The sequence below is a fragment of the Bubalus kerabau genome, chromosome 3 (genome assembly GCF_029407905.1).
Source record: "Bubalus kerabau isolate K-KA32 ecotype Philippines breed swamp buffalo chromosome 3, PCC_UOA_SB_1v2, whole genome shotgun sequence".
Taxonomy (NCBI): domain Eukaryota; kingdom Metazoa; phylum Chordata; class Mammalia; order Artiodactyla; family Bovidae; genus Bubalus; species Bubalus kerabau.
The window spans coordinates 73,027,424-73,045,220 of NC_073626.1; the positions used below are offsets into that span (position 1 = coordinate 73,027,424).

The 17,797-nt window shown below is 40.7% G+C and overlaps 1 protein-coding gene across 3 annotated transcripts in view; it reads right to left on the reverse strand.

Annotated features, from left to right (window-relative positions):
* AGPS (alkylglycerone phosphate synthase) overlaps nt 1–16,458 on the reverse strand; it is a 127,187-nt gene extending 110,729 nt beyond the window's left edge. Inside the window, exon 1 of one of the 3 annotated variants that reach the window (XM_055572121.1) lies at nt 16,167–16,456. In XM_055572121.1, the coding sequence (XP_055428096.1) occupies nt 16,167–16,432 (266 nt within the window). In that variant the 5' untranslated portion in view covers nt 16,433–16,456. Of the gene's footprint in view, nt 1–13,901; nt 13,922–16,166 lie in introns of those variants that run through there. The other 2 variants (XM_055572123.1, XM_055572122.1) reach the window with 2 other exon arrangements.
* Between the last annotated feature and the right edge of the window lie 1,339 nt (nt 16,459–17,797).

Here is a 17,797-nt window from a genome sequence, read left to right on the forward strand (position 1 = left end):
AGAACTTCCTACTGCTTGCTGTGTTTCCACCTTCAGAAACTATTTCAGCACAAGGTCCTATTACTCCTTTCTATACAATTTACTTCAGTAGTAATAGTATTGCATAATGCTGCTGCTGAGTCACGTCAGTCATGTCTGACTCCATGCGACCCCACAGACGGCAGCCCACCAGGCTCCCCCGTGCCCAGGATTCTCCAGGCAAGAACACTGGAGTGGGTTGCCATTTCCTTCTCCAATGCATGAAAGTGAAAAGTGAAAGTGAAGTCGCTCAGTCGTGTCCAACTCTTCGGGATCCCATGGACTGCAACCCACCAGGCTCCTCTGTCCATGGGATTCTCCAGGCAAGAGTACTGGAGTGGGTTGCCAGTGCCTTCTCCCACATAATACTGTAAAGCTAAACTTCCCCAAGTGAAATGAAGTCATTCAGTTGTGTCCGACCCTTTGCGACCCCATGGACTGTAGCCTCCATCCATGGGATTTTCCAGGCAAGAGTACTGGAGTGGGTTGCCATTCCCTTCTCCAGAGGATCTTCCTGACCCAGAGATTGAACCCAGGTCTCCTGCATTGGAGGCAGACGGTTTACTGTCTGAGCCACAAGGGAAGTCCTAATGATTATCTCATTTCCTTCTCACCTCAATCCAATGATATAAGTGTTATTATCTCTATTTAAGTCATGAGAAAACAGGCTGAGAGCCAGTAAGTTTTCCAGGGTCACATAAACAGGACACTTCACAATGAGGACTTAAGTCTTGGTCTTCTGACTCCAACACTCCTTAACTATCAAGCTGTGATTTCAACTTCGCAGTATGTTTAAATTTTTTCAAAATAATATGTTGGGAGAAAAAGCAAACTGCTGACAGTATAATCCTTAAAGCGTATCTCCTCATATAGAGGGATTTGCCCAAACAGTAAGTATGAGCCAACTGAGTAAGAATGGCCTAAGCGACCAACACTTTCACTTTTTTTCAGACAGTATTTACTGATATCAATAAGCAGTTTAAATTTGCACATCTAAGCTAGTTGCCTCACATCTCTCTCCTCCTCATTACCTCAGAGAATCAGAGTTAAGAAAAGTTTCCTAGGATTCCTATGGTCATGTTTTGGTTTCTCCTTAGCAACCCAGGACAAAACATATAATTTCTTTTTATCTGAATTTCTAGAAAGTTGCTTTCTTAAACTATAAGATTGAAATCAGCTCAAACATGACAGCAGTCATTCTCCTAGGATTCCAATAACGTCCAATTCTTCATTTTTGGTCAAAGTAAAAGCTCCAGAACTACATGTTACGTTGCGTGATACTTAATAGTATTTTTTTAGAATTACTGTTCATATAAGAAATCATGGGGAAGAGGTAACAAACCCAGTGTGCCCTTTCGTCAATTCTCAAAAACAAAAAGAAAAGATCCCCAAAACAATAATCCTGAAGCCTAGTGTCAAATACACAAAGGTTTTCCAGAGAATGGTACGAGATGTGGAAGTCAGAAAATATAATGTGAGTAAGAGACCTTGCCTAAAACAAGAGACAGGAAAATTAGAAGTCGAGATTGTAAAGGTCCAGGCTTTAAACAGTGGTTGGAGGTAGGATGTTGCTCATGACTGACGTTAGCTACAGTAGTCTCAGTTTACTCTCCAAACACGACGCGTGTGCACCTCCCCTGAGGGTGTCTGCACACACTATTCTTCTGCCTGGAATGCTCATCTGACTAGACATGAACACAGCTAAATTCTGTCATCTTCAAATATCTGTCCAAATGCCATGTTCTCCAATAACATCCTATTAAAATCTGAACCCTACCTCCTAACTCTGCTCCACTTTTTTCTTTTTTCCACAGCACTTATCTTCTACAAGACTTCATAGTTTAACTAAACATAATAATTACCCATTTCACTCATTAAAGTGTAAACTTCATGAGGGCAAAAATTTTTGTCCATTTTGTTGACTGATACAGCCCAAGGACCTAGAACACAAGTGACTGATAAATACTTGCTTAATGTGCAAATATGAGTGTGAGGAAGATTGTGAAGAAAAAATGAGCACAACTTGGTAATATCAGTACAGAATCACGAAAAAAGCTCTAGATTCCAGAGAAAAGATCTGGACTCAAATCTAAGCTTTACTCTTACTAGCTAACAAGTGACTATTTTCTGGCAAGTGTCTACAGTTACTAATCTATAAAATGTGTGATTGTGAAGATCAGATGATATAAACATGAACAAAAGCAGCAGAGGGACCACAGAATTATTAATTTGAATAAATTAACTCAAAAGAGAGTTTAATCTTAAAAGAGTGAAAAGAGGGGCATGGCCAAGATGACAGAGTAGGAAGACCCTGAGCTAATCTTCTCCCAAAGGAATACCAAAATTACAACTATATACAGAGCAACTATCTATGATGCAGAAAAGGTTTCCTATAACTTTGGATATGAAGAAGGAACCATAAGACAGGTAAGCGGGGTAGAGACATTTTATACTCAAGATCCACAAGCTCAGACAGGCAATCCATAATCAGAAGGATAATGGAATCCACAGAGAGGTCCTCCTCAAGGCCTGAGGGGTTTGAGGCCCACATTGGACTTCCCAGCCTGGGGTCCTGTGCTGGGAAAACGAGCCCCCAGGATGGCTGGCTTGGAAAGCCAGTGGGACTTGCACACAGGACAGCTGGAGGGCAATAGGAACAGAGACTCCACTCTCGAGGGGTGCATGCAAAGTCTCACACACTCTTAGTCCCAGCACACAGGCAGAAATGTGAAAGGAGACTTGGGTTAGACCTGCTTGCTAATCTTGGCAAGCTTCCTGGGAGAGGCAGGAGACAACTGGGACTCGCCCTGGGGACAGACACTGGTGCAATATTTTGATAGCTCTTTCTACCAGGAAAACAACAGCACTGCGAAGTGCCATTCTGGATTCTTCCCTCTAGCACACTAGCACTTGGGGCTAGAACCAACCAGTGGACAGGCACCAGCCCAAGGACTTCTGAGGCCAATACACAGCCGGCCACACAGGAATGAGGCAGAAAAAGGAAACAGAGAATATATTCAAACAAAGTAACACGTTGAAATCCCAGAAGAACTAAACAAAGTGGAGATAAGCAATCTACTCAATAAGGTTCAAGGTAACGATTATATAAATGCTCAACAAACTTAGAAGAATGAACACAGTGAAAAGTTTAACAAAGAGAAAACAAAGAACCAGAAATAAAAACATACAATAACTAAAATTTTAAAGTACACTAGAATCAATACAGAGGAACAGATCCACAAACTAGAAGACAGAGCAGTGGAAATCACCCAAGCTGAACAGAAAGAAGAAAAAAAAATTAAAAAAAAAAAAAAGAGTGCAGTTTATTTAAGAGATCTCTAGAACAATATCAAGTGTACTAACATCTCATTATAGCTGTCTCTGAAGACAAAAAGGGGCACAGAATATATTCAAAACTTCCCTAACCTGGGACAGGAAACAAACATTCAGGTTTAGGAAGCACAGACAATCCCAAATATGATCAAACCAGAAAGGACTATGCCAAGACACACTGTAATTAAAATGGCAAAAATTAAAACTAAAGAAGAGAGAATATTAAAAAAAAAAACAGCAAGGGGAAAGCAATAAGTTACGGACAGAGGAACTCCCATAAAGCTATCAGCGGACTTTTCAGTAGAAACTCTACATACCAGAAGGGAGTGGTATGATACATATTTAAAGTACTAAAAGGAGAAAACCTAGACCAAGAATACTCTCCCTGAAAAACCTTTCATTCAGATTTGAAAGAGAGACTAATAATTTTAAAAACAAGCAAAAAGGTACGAGTTTAGCACCATGATACCAGCTTTGTTAGAAATGTTAAAGAACTTCTCTAAGCAGAAAATTAAAGGCCACAACTAGAAACATGAAAAGCACTGGGCCTTCTCTGGCTCCAGCAGTTAAGATTCTGTGCTTCCACTGCAAGGTGATGGGCTCAACTCCTGGTTGGGGAACTAAGATCCTTCATGCCATGTGGCATGGCCAGGAAAAAAAAAAAAAGGCAAAGTATTCAATGCAAAAGGAAAAACCTCATTGGTAAAGGCAATTATACAGTAAAGATAGTAGATCAACCACTTATAAAGCTAACCAGAAGGTTAAAAGACAAAAGTAGCAAAAATCATCTGTATCTACATTACAGTGTGTATCCACAAAAAGAATAACATATGATGTCAAAATTAAAAATGGGGGAGGCGGTAAAATTGCAGATGTTAAATCAAATGTTAAAATACATTTGAAATTCAGAGACCAACAACTTAAAATTAAAATCATCAAGTATAAATGATTGCTATGTATGTGTCTCATGGGGGATTTCCCTGGTGGTCCAGTAATTAAGAATCTGCCTTCTAATAAGGGGGTGTAGGTTCAATCTCTTGTTGGAGAACTAAGATTCCACATGCCACAGGGTAACTAAGCCCATGCACCACAATCAGAGAAACCCACGTCAACTGCTGACCATGTACACTGCAGCACCCACGTGCCACAACTACTGAGGCCGTGCGCCCTAAGTAGAGAGGCTGAATGCACTGACTAGAAAAGCCTGTGTGCAGCAACCAGGGAAGCCTGCACACCACAATGAGGAGCCCGTGCTGCACCAAAGACCCAGTACAACCAAACACAAATGAATAAATCTCACAGGACCCTCAAGCCAAAAATCTGTAATAGATACACACACAGAAGAGAAAGGAATCTGAAGTAACACTAAAGACAATCATCAAGTCACAAGAGGGGAGAGCAAAAAGAAGAAAGGAAAAACAAACTACCAAAAACACCCCCAAAACAATGAACAAAATGGTAATAAGTACATTGCTGTTGTTGTTAGTCACTAAGTTGTCTTTGACTCCTTTGTGACATCCTTGACTGTAGCCACCAGACTCCTCTGTCCATGGGATTCTCCAGGCAAGAATACTGGAGTGGACTACGCGTCCTTTTCCAGCGGGTCTTCCTGTAGCATTACTTACAAAACCCGAGATACGGAAGTGTCTATCAATAGGTGAAGAGGTGATAAAATATATGAGGACTTCTTGGCCATTAAAAACAGAATGAAGTCTTGCTGCTTGTGACAACATGGATGGACCTAGAGGAAACTATGCTATGTGAAATAAGTCAGACTGAGAAAGACAAATACTGTATGATTTCACTTATATGTGGGATCTAAAAACAAAACAAATGAACAAACATAAAATAGAAAAAATGAGGCTCATTCATACAGAGAACAAACTGGTAATGGCTACCAAGGGGAAGGGGGTTGGGGAGATAAGTGAAATAGGTGAGGGAGATTAAGAAGTACAAACTTTCAGTTATAAAAAAGATAAGTCATAGAGATGTAATGTACAGTTAAGGATTATAAGTCAATAATATTGTAATAACTTTCCATGGTAAGAGAGGGCTTCCCTGGTGGCTCAGTAGTAGAGAATCCACCTGCCTATGCAGGAGATGGTAGTTCGATCCTTGGGTCAGGAAGATCCCCTGGAGAAGGAAATGACAATCCACACCAGTATTCTTGCCTGGGAAGTCTCACGGACAGAGGAGCCTGGCGGGCTACAGTCCATGGGGTCACAAAGAATCGGACATGACTTAGTGGCTAACCAACAACTGTAACAAGTAAGTAGACTTACTGTGGTGGAACATTTTGTAATATATAAAAATATCAAATCACTACGTTGTACACCTGAAGCTAATATAACATTGTTAAATCAATCATCCTTCAATTTTTAAAAGTTGGGGGGTGGGGGGTGGGGAAATGGGAAGAAGTTCAAAAGTAAGGCTAACACTTAGAGAAATAAGAGAACTCAGAACAGTAACTTCACCTGGGAACAAGAAAGGACAGGTAATGAGTTAAGTTTCAAAATATAGTTGTGCTAATGTATCACTAGCTATATGTGCCTATTTAAATTTAAATTAATTAAAAGTATACAAAATTTAAAACTTGTATTTTAAAATTTAAAACTCAGTCACGTTAGCTGCATATCAAGTGCTTAGTGGCCATATGTGTTTAGTGGCTACCATATTGAACAGTGCAGACCACAGAACATCTACATCATCACAGAAAGCTCTACTGGAGAGTCATTTACAAAATTTCAGTTGGCAACAGAATAGAATTCAAGTGGGTGTCATTTTAATATCCCTGATGCTGGATTTAATATCCCTGATGCTATAAAGTTCAAACATCTTCAGAAGAAATTTAAAATTCAACTGCATAATCAATCTGAGTGGGAGTTGCAAACTGTGAATATAAAAATCAAATAATTTGTATTACTTGGTTACAAGATCCTGAGATATATGAATACTCCACACTTGATGCCATGAGGTGGCTGGCATGGCAACTATAAATAGTTTGGAGAGTCCCAGTAAAGTTACTAACAAGAACCTGGTCAGCATCCTGGCCCAAATATATGGTTAGTAACTTGAGATAGGCTGGCAAGGCCAAATATTATATACAATACAGTATGTTTCTTAGTCAGCAAGAAGATTATCTCACTCAGGAAGCAACACTCCCTTGTCAAAAGTCACTGCAGGTACCTAGAACTCTTACAGCTTTCCTTAATGAATAAGCATACTTCAACTACAAAAAGACCTAGAATTAATATACGGATGCTTAACAGAATCAAAGTCAGATATTAATAATTTTAAGAAAGCTAAACAAAAACCGATCTTTTACATATTTACAAAATTTAACAGCATCTGGCCTGTAAGAATGACTGACTTGTAACAAATTTAAAATGTGTAACTGAGTCACAGACTTAGACTTATAGTTCTAGGTGGAAATCTTTTAAGTTCATAATTACGTTTATTTGAACACTGCAAATATTTAAGGTCACTGTGTTTACAAATTCAATTTAATATGTTCATAAGAATGATTTAGTACCTAGGATCATTTTGTTTATTACCACGGACAATTGATGTACTTAAGAAAATTGAATATATTAATACTATTTTAATTACTTTAGCCCATTTTTATACAGTAACAGCAATAAAATCACTAGTTGACTTGTACTTCATATTGTAAATAAATAAATAACCACTCAAACCTAAAGTAGCAGATACTTAAACGTCCATCAGTTAAGTCCAGTCCAGTCAGTCGCTCAGTCGTGTCCAACTCTTTGCGACCCCATGAATCATAGCATGCCAGGCCTCCCTGTCCATCACCAACTCCCGGAGTTTACTCAGACTCATGTCCATCAAGTCGGTGATGCCATCCAGCCATCTCATCCTCTGTCGTCCCCTTCTCCTCCTGCCCCCAATCCCTCCCAGCATCAGAGTCTTTTCCAGTGAGTCAACTCTTCTCATGAAGTGGCCAAAGTATTGGAGTTTCAGCTTTAGCATCATTCCTTCCTAAGAACACCCAGGACTGATCTCCTTTAGAATGGACTGGTTGGATCTCCTTGTAGTCCAAGGGACTCTCAAGAGTCTTCTCCAACACCACAGTTCAAAAGCATCAATTCTTCAGCGCTCAGCTTTCTACACAGTCCAACTCTCGCATCCATACATGACCACTGGAAAAACCATAGCCTTGACTAGACGGACCTTTGTCGCCAAATAATGTCTCTGCTTTTGAATATGCTATCTAGGTTGGTCATAACTTTCCTTCCAAGGAGTAAGCATCTTTTAATTTCATGGCTGCAATCACCATCTGCAGTGATTTTGGAGCCACAAAAAATAAAGTCAGCCACTGTTTCCACTGTTTCCCCATCTATTTCCCATGAAGTGATGGGACCAGATGCCATGATCTTCGTTTTCTGAATGTTGAGCTTTAAGCCAACTTTTTCACTCTCCACTTTCACTTTCATCAAGAGGCTTTTTAGTTCCTCCTCACTTTCTGCCATAAGGGTGGTGTCATCTGCATATCTGAGGTTATTGATATTTCTCCCAGCAATCTTGATTCCAGCTTATGCTTCTTCCAGCCCAGCGTTTCCCATGATGTACTCTGCATAGAAGTTAAATAAGCAGGGTGACAATATACAGCCTTGACATACTCCTTTTCCTATTTGGAACCAGTCTATTGTTCCATGTCCACTTCTAACTGTTGCTTCCTGACCTGCATACAGGTTTCTCAAGAGGCAGGTCAGGTGGTCTGGTATTCCCATCTCTTTCAGAATTTTCCACAGTTTATTGTGATCCACACAGTCAAAGGCTTTGGCATAGTCAGTAAAGCAGAAATAGATGTTTTTTTTCTGGAACTCTCTTGCTTTTTCCATGATCCAGCAGATGTTGGCAATTTGATCTCTGGTTCCTCTGCCTTTTCTAAAACCAGCTTGAACATCTGGAAGTTCACGGTTCATGTATTGCTCAACCCTGGCTTGGAGAATTTTGAGCATTACTTTACTAGTGTGTGAGATGAGTGCAATTGTGCGGTAGTTTGAGCATTCTTTGGCACTGCCTTTCTTTGGGATTGGAATGAAAACTGATCTTTTCCAGTCCTGTAGCCACTGCTGAGTTTTCCAAATTTGCTGGCATATTGACTGCAGCACTTTCACAGCATCATCTTTCAGGATTTGAAAGAGCTCAAATGGAATTCCATCACCTCTACTAGCTTTGTTCATAGTGATGCTTTCTAAGGCCCACTTGACTTCACATTCCAGGATGTCTGGCTCTAGGTGAGTGATCACATCATTGTGGTTATCTTGGTCGTGAAGATCTTTTTTGTACAGTTCTTCTGTGTATTCTTGCCACCTATTCTTAGTATCTTCTACTTCTGTTAGGTCCATACCATTTCTGTCCTTTATCGAGCCCATCTTTGCATGAAATGTTCCTTTGGTATCTCTGATTTTCTTGAAGAGATCCCTAGTCTTTCCCATTCTGTTGTTTTCCTCTATTTCTTTGCATTGATCACTGAGGAAGGGTTTCTTATCTATCCTTGCTATTCTTTGGAACTCTGCATTCAGATGCTTATATCTTTCCTTTTCTCCTTTGCTTTTCGCTTCTCTTTTTCTCACAGCTATTTGTAAGGCCTCCGTAGACAGCCATTTTGGGTTTTTGCATTTCTTTTCCATGGGGATGATCTTGATCCCTGTCTCCTGTACAATGTCACGAACCTCCATCCATAGTTCATCAGGCACTCTATCTATCAGATGTAGGCCCTTAAATCTATTTCTCACTCCCACTGTATAATCATAAGTGATTTGATTTAGGTCATACCTGAATGGTCTAGTGGTTTTCCCTACTTCCTTCAATTTAAGTCTGAATTTGGTAATAAGGAGTTCATGATCTGAGCCACAGTCAGCTCCAGAGCAAATAACCTATGACATGTATCCACTCAGTGAAATACTATTCAGTAATGAAGATGAACAAAATACAACCAGAAGCATCAACATGTGTGAATATATTAAACAAAATACTGAAAGGAAAAAGCCAAACACAAAGGAGTACATATGTGATTCCATTATATTATTAATACTTCATTAATATTAAGTCCAAAACAAGCAAATCCAAGCCACTGTGTTAAAAGTCAAGGTAGCGGTTATCCTGGGAGGGGGGGGGGGGGGAGGCAGCTCTGGAAACGAACATGAAGAGGGCTTCTGGGGTACTGGTAATATTGTTTCTTAATCTAAATACTAGTAAGATAGATGTGTTCATTTGTAAAAAGTAAGCTATAAACTAAGATTCTTGCATTTACTTTTAGAATAAATTTGTAATAATTCAATAAAGTTTAACAAAAGTAATAAGTATATATACAAATATTTATAACTATCCAGATAAGTTTATACCGCCCCCAAAGTATCTCAGGACCTTCAGTGCTATGTGCACTATACTTGGAGACACAACCAACATATCAAAGAAAGAAAAGGGGAAGGGAAGACCACATTCTGGGAACAGCAATAATTCCGGTATGCAGCTAGAATACACAGTAGGTATCAGGAAATAAAGGATAGCCTGGAAAGGCTGATTTAGACAGATCCTCCTGGAGGACCCAAACTGCCCTACCAAGGACACTATGACATATTCAGGAGGCAATGGGGATAACACAAGCAAATGATGCAGGTGGAAGACTTATTTACCAAAAAGTTTTCAGCCCTTTCCCTCAATTTCTCCAAAAACATTCCAGCAAAATCTCCATTCTCCAGCCTCCAGCTTCCAATGTGGAGGAACTTCAGAAAGGTAACAATCCTGTCCTCTCCCTAGCCCTCATATATTCACTCTTTCTCATGGGAAGAATGACTTTCGCAATTAGTTGCTTCTGAGAGGAGGCATGAAGAACCTGGGGTCAGCCCTTTTCCTGCCTCTCCAATATATCCACTATGGAGAGGTTATATTTGAGTCTTTCAGTGCCCTGTACGCGGCTTACCAGAGCTGGCTCTGCCCTTCTGTGGTCCAGCGTGACCGGTGACTGAGCACAACTAATGCAGGGCAAACATTAGGCAGCCCTGACCTAAGCCATATACTCCAGCCAGCTTTATTGGTAATAAAGCTGACATTTTCACTCCACCTGTCTATATTCTGAATCTTACTTCTCAATTCATTCTGAACTCAGATGTGGGACAGAGGTATAACTAAATATTACTCCAAAGCTCAACAAATAAAGAGAGTAAACTCTACTCAGAATCGTTCGATTTGGTTTGGATTTGAAACTAACATACCAATCTGATAAAGATTAGTTTATTATTAATATCTTATTTCAAGAGTAAGAAAATAAAACCAAAAGGAGTTCTTAGCACTTGCTTTTAAAGCATTCCATGAAGTATCTCATCTGACTATGACAGAACTTCATTTTTCTGCAGCCTAAAAAAAGATCACTTAATTTACTACTAGATATGTTTATTAAGTGACTGGAAGTGATGGCTCTATAGTAGAAACTTCCTGACATAAGAGGAAGTCTACTTACAGAAGATGGGGTCTATCTCAAAATGATACTTCCAGTCTAAGAGAAGTATCATACCAAATAACCATGGAGGTTAAGTATTCAGGGTTTCTTATTCACTTATAGTGGAGAAGGAAATGGCAACCCACTCCAGTATCCTTGCCTGGAGAATCCCATGGACAGAAGAGGCTGGAGGGCTACAGTCTATGGGGTCGCAAAGAGTCGGACACGAATGAGTGACTAATACACGTACACACACAGTCACTTATAATCCAAAGATAGTTAATTTACGCCCAGGCAGTAAATCCCCCATTACTTCTCTTCTCCTTTCTCCTCTGATCTAGGGTCATCCACAGTCCTCCTTTCCCTTTTATCCCCGACACCATCTTCTTTCACAGGTCAAACAACAAAATTCACTTGCAAAAGGAAACAGGTTGGTCCATGTTTTTAAACAATGTATTACATTTTCTTAAATTATGAATTTCATTTTGACAGGATCAAAATGAAATTTATATTTAATAATATATAAAAATATATAAAACATATTTTATAATATATAAGTACAATATAAACTAATGCTCTCTTAATTATGACACTGTATATGATCATGATCTATTCAATCACAAAAGATTTGAAACTTAGATGACAAAATGACTTGATGATTACCAAGTAGGTAGCTTCCCCCTAGAACAATGTCAAGTGCAGTAATACTGCATAGGTGAGAAATGCAGCCTGTGGAGTAAGACAGATCAGAGTTGAATTGCTGTCTCTTTTATTTTGCAGTTGTGTGACTTTAGACAAGTCAACTACCCTAAGTCTCTCCTCCTTCATTTGTAACATACATATAGTATCAACTCCTTTTCAGAGCTATTGTGAAAATTAAATGAGACAATGTACACGCCTCAGCAGGATACCTGGTACATTAGCACTTAAGCAAATTAAAAGTTCTATTACTACTATTACTAGAATTCCTAGTTAGGAACTCAAAGTAGGTTAAGTATTTCATTCAGCATAATTACTAAAATAAGCTCTAAGCTTATCAAATGACAGTAAATTGTAAGTCAGGTCACTTGTGCAAATAACCTTGTTGCAGAAATTCATCAGCTCTTACGGGCTTCAGGATGCCCTTCTGGGAAATATTTACAAGAAGTTAACTCACATTTTTCCTTCTGGAAAATATCTACCAAGGTTCTTGTAGATGTTAAATAATACACTATTTTTTAAAGAATGGTGTATATAAATGACACTATGAGCAAGTAAATTACATAATTAAAAGCTTTCTTAATCAGATATTCTTTTGATCTGAACTATAAGAGTTTACAACTGCTATAAAAATTACCACAGAACAGTTTTGACTAATGCAAACCACAAGAGGTTGTAGTCAAAATTACAACTGGGGAAGTGGTTACTGGTAATGGAGGGACAGATGTGAACAAGGGTTCTTTTCCTTCTTTTTCATAACACTATAATAGCTTTAAAAAAATTGAAAAAAATTCAAAACCAAGGCATAAAAATGTCACATATTTGGCTGACATTTACTATGATTTTTAGGAATCTAAAACTGCATTCAGAACCAAGAGTAGAAAGAAATTGTTCATGGAGTAATAAGGCACTTACAGGAAAACAGAAGTCCAAAAGTAACCCATCATCCTCAAAACTCTACTCCACAACTTCAAATAAAGAAAATATATGTTCTTGGATAGAAGTAATTAAAATCTACTCATAAGAGATCATGTGACAAGTGTAACAGGTTTTAAATATCAACTAATGCACCAACTTTCAAAATGCAAACCCATCCACTTCTCTGTTCTCATTGCCATCATCTTGAATTAATCCTTCATTATTTCTCCCGTATTCTGCTTTAACAGTCTCCCTGAATGGATCTTCCCATACCCATCCTCATCCTTCTGCAATCCATTCTTAACCTTGCAGCTGCAGTGATTGCTCTCCAACCCATATCCAATCTGATCACATCCCTTCTCAGCTTAATTCCTTTAAGGGCTCTCCATCACCACACCTCCTATGCTGCATTGTTTTTCATTATATGTCACACGATAATCTGTCATACTGTATTACTTGTCTGTTACACTATCTCCATTCCAAACAGAATGTAAGTCTACAAGGGTAGAGTTTTTGTTCACTGTTATATGCTGCATAGTAAGCACTCAAACATTCACACATATAAGAGTGAAAGAACAAAAGGACTGATGACCTACAGGCCAAGGGCCTCCATGACCTGCTCACGCCCTCCTCTTTTAACTTACTCCCACCTCTACCAATACTGAATTGTCTAATTACCTAAATACAAGGTGCACTTTCCCGCCCTCCTGCTTTGCCATATGCTATGACTTCTGTCTATAATACCAACGTTCCTCACCACCAAATCAACCTGCCATACTGTCATCCATATTTTAAAACCGTCTTCAGAAAGCTTCTTCTGAGGCCCTAGACAGAATATACCACTCTTTCTGTCCTCTGTGCTACATCTGTATCTACACTGGCTCTACTCAAAATGTGCTGGAATGTACACCTTCCTTGCTAGATTGAATTTTTTGAGGCCAAGGACTATTATCTCTTTACTTTCAGTACCTAAGACAACATCTATCATAAAGCAACTACTCTATACATGTTAAGTAAATTGACATATACATGACTACCCTGTAAGAGGAATGAAAGCATTAAGTTTCAAGAAGTTACTCCTGCAATTCCAAGATGATAACCAGCCATGAAATAAAAGAATTTCAACCAATGACATCATCCCAGGTAATGAAAGGGAGTTATACAAATAACATACATGACCAAATCCTTCCAAAATAACGATATACAGTCACATTCACACTTCACTAGAAATACACACTGGCTCCTTCCTGCTCCATCACTTGCCTTCCCTTTTGGCTCTGCTCTGGTGCTGGTAGACTGAGTTCCAGCTAAGCAGTAGGAAGTAGAAGGGACACCTGGGTCCCCATGAAAAACACATTAAGCAGATCACTCTTGTGAAGGTGCTTTTGATACTTCATGTAATATAAGTTTTGTTTTCCCTCATCCTATTATTCAAACTTTAACATAGTTGTACAGGATTAGATTTTACCACATCTAATCCTGAAGGAAATACCAGGGCCGTTAATGGCATAGATTACATGCAGCTGGGCCTTCAGTCCATGGAGCAGCTACAGAAGGCCTCCCAGACCAGTCACCCTCAGCTGTGGGAAGCCTCATCCATTACCCCATTGTGCTTTCCAAACATTACTATTTTTCTCTGAATGCCATAAATAAAGGACCCAAGTCCAACTTTAAGGAACACTTGTCCTCTCTACTTAGTTCAAGAGTATGAACCTGCATATAAATGTACAATCACACACATGCACACAAAAGAATGGACATAAATGTACATTAAACCATTAGAAAACTTTAAAGTTTTAAATCCAATCACAGCTAATATAACTTCAAATGAAGCCAGAGGCCAGAATGTGAATGTGACCCTTGATTCCTTCCTCCCCCACCATTCAGTAATCAAGTTATGGAAAATTTGCCTCCTAATACTTTTTCAAATAGATTGCCCACTCCCAGCATTATGCCGGAGTTCAGAATCACAGCATTTCTCATTGGGATATTAGTCTTCTAAATAAATGGTTTATTCTTTTAAATTTCTTGGACTCAATCAAAACTGCATCTCCCATTTGTTGAAGGGTTATGAAATCAGCATTGTACTAAGCACTTGATCACTTTACATTATTCAATTCTCACAGCAACAATGCAAAGCAGGGCTTACTGTCCTCATTTTCACAGATGAGGGGTCTAAAGCTCTGAGAGAGGCTAAGTAACTTGCCCAAGGTCATGCAGCTGGAATTGTGGAGTGGAAATTCAAACTCAAATCTATGTTCCCCAAACCCATATGCTCAACTGCTTAAACCTTCAACTCAATCCCCAGTGTGACCTTTCTAAAGGTAAATGTAATCATATTTTACTGTACATAAAATCTTGTAAACAAGACCAGCCTATCCGCTCCTCATCCTAAGCTATTCTCACCTCTTCCTGCAACTCTTAACTCTTAGCAGGTCAACCTCTCACTGCTTTACCTGTGAACACAGCTTTTTCACTAAGAATGCTTTTCTCCATTGGCAGGCTACTCCCAGAACAACCTTCGAGATTTACTCAGGCAATCCCTACCCTGGAAAGCCTTCACCCTAATAAATAAATACCCAAAACTGGGTTAAGTGACTGTTTGCTATGGTTAGCAGCTAACTTTCTTATTATACTGTATTATAACTTTATCTTCTTAGGTTATCAGTTCCTTATGAGTAAATACTGCATTTTTAAATCTCTACATTCTTAGTACAGTGAGTATGTAGTAGGACTCACGAATATTGAATTAATGAATGAATTCATCAGAAACAGTACAGTTTAAGAATTTGGCCCTAAAGTCAACTTGGCCAGATTTCGAAAACTAACCTGCCACACGGTGAACCTGCCAAGCCTAGAGCAGGCTTCTAAATCTTGTTTACTTCTTCATCTATAAAATGAAAGATAACTGCACCTACCTCACAGTTTGGAGAGGAGTAAAAGAAATTAGATTTAGCACAATCTCTGACATTGAAAGTACACATTAAACATTAACTTTTTTTTCACTTTCAAAGTTAATCCATGCTGACAAAGCCACATCTCAAATAACAGCTTTTCCTAGTGGCTTGCATCAGAGCTTATCAGTTCTCTAAAAAGTCTTAAGATATCTTATAAACAACCTCACCCACAAACAAGGATCTTTCAGCTTTTGGTTACACCAGAGCTCAGTAGCTACCACCACACCCTAAGTCACTAGCAGTGTCTTCTACTTATTGCTTCTTCCCATCCCTCGATTTCCTCCTCCCTCAAAGATCGCATGCCCCTAAGCAAGCAGAAATCCACCCCAGAAACCAGCAGCTGCACCTTCTTCCAGGAACCGCCACCTCACACCCAAGCTAGAGCGAATTTAAAGAGATCCATCATTTGGTACAAACTTAAATTTCTTTGGAGGATCATAATTAAACCCTTCTATTTATTCTAAGACGCTGGCTTCCTAAATATTAATTCAAGACAGACAATGAATTTCTGGCATTATGAATCCATGAAAAAAGGTCCCCTGAAAGCCTTCCCCAATATGAGTTCTTCAGGTTTATTACTCTCAAATAGTGACCAAAACCCATTTCATCCTGCTTGTCATCTACGCTCTCTTCAAAGAGATGGTCCGCACTTTCAGGGACCGGAATGCCTTCCCCCCTCCCGTGTCACCTCCCTTCCCACCTCGCCCGTGCCCTCCCGCATCACAGGCCCGGCCTGGTCCCTCACCAGCGTCTGGCTCAACAGAGACGTCACTCACCGCTTCTTGGGGATGGTGCCCGACTCTTGCGCGGCGGGAGTGGCAGTGGGCGCCGCCGTGCCGGTCGCCGCGGTTCTCCGCGCTTTGCAATCATTGGTACTCAGAGCTTCCTGCGGCCGGCCCAGCAGATGGCCTGAAAGAACCCGCAGCCTCCTCCCGGCGCGGTCCCGCTCCGGATCCCGGTCCCGGTCCCGGTCCGCCGTGGACCCGGAGCCCGCGCCCGCGCCCGCGGCCGTCCCGCCCGCCGCAGCCGCCGCCTCCGCCATGGCTTCCGCCTTGTGCCGCCGCCCGGGGCCGCTGGGCGCGGGTGAAAGGTCACTCAGAACGGCGCCCGGGAGGACCATTCGCTGCGGCGCATCCCGGCAGCCACCGCGGCGACTGGGCGGCGGGTGCCATGCGCCTGGAGCTTCTTTTTCCCAGCTCCCGCCCACCGCGGCCGCCCGCCTCCACGGTCACGCCCCAGACCGCTGACACCTGTCAAGCAGGTGAGTTCGAGCCGTCCCGGGATTAGCCTGGTCTGAGTCAGGCAAGATTTGGAGCCAAACCGCAAACGCTCCCCGAGGTGACCTAGTGCGCTGGGTGGTCTTCTCGGGTGAGGCCTGAGCCTCCGGAGTAGCTCTCAGGACCAGACTCCTCGGACCATCTGGGGACCTGACGAGCGAACCAACGCCATCATTTCCTGGGCCCACCTCTTCTCTCCCTCGCTGCGAGGGTCACTAAAAGTAACCCGGAACTGATTGGTTGCCTATAACCATCAAAGCAAATTCCTATCATTTTCTCGTCACCTACTTCGAGCCTGGCACTGTGCTCAATGCTAGATCTCAAGTAAGTAAGCTTTGAAAAAACTGAAATGAGAAAACAGACTCGGAGACTCTTAAGTTGCCCAAAGGCGTGCACCTAGTAAACACTAATGCTGAGTTGCAACCTAGGTTCTCTTTTTGTGGTTACTGGGTGTTGCACCTTTCTTTGCATTTTCCTAGTAGTGCCAAAGATTTATGTTGCTAGAGATAAAATTGTTATTGTTTGGTTGCTAACTCCTGTCCAACTCTTTTGCAGCTCCATGGACTGTAGCCCTCAAGGCTCCGCTGTCCATGGGATTTCCCAGGCAAAAATACTTAGTGAATTGCCATTTCCTTCTCCAGAGGATCTTCCTGACTCAGGGATCAACCCTGCATCTCCAGGCGGATTCTTTACCACTGAGCCACCTGGGAAACCCAAAGATAAAATTACCCAACAACTGTTCTGAAGACGTCTCGGTCATCTACATTTTGACTTCATTTCTGGAGAGCAGCACTTAGTGAAATGGGAGGTGCGTCAGTAGGACTGTGCTCCACAACCGTTTTCAGCCAGCTAATCAGATAGACTTTTATCAGCCACCTTGCAGACCTCAACCATCAGAAGTAAGAGTTCCTTTTCGCATAAGGTGCAATTTAAAAGTAAGTCTTGGGAATGGTAAGAAAAGGCATTGCCATAAGCTTTCTGAGTCCATTGAGTTCACCTCCTTTCTGAGTAGCCACCTGCTTGCTAACACAGTCTTCTGCAAAAGAGTTAAGATATTCCAGAAGTTATTTGAGCAATACAAAAGAACCATTTAATAATTTGGAGAAAATTCAGGTAAACAGTGAAGAGGA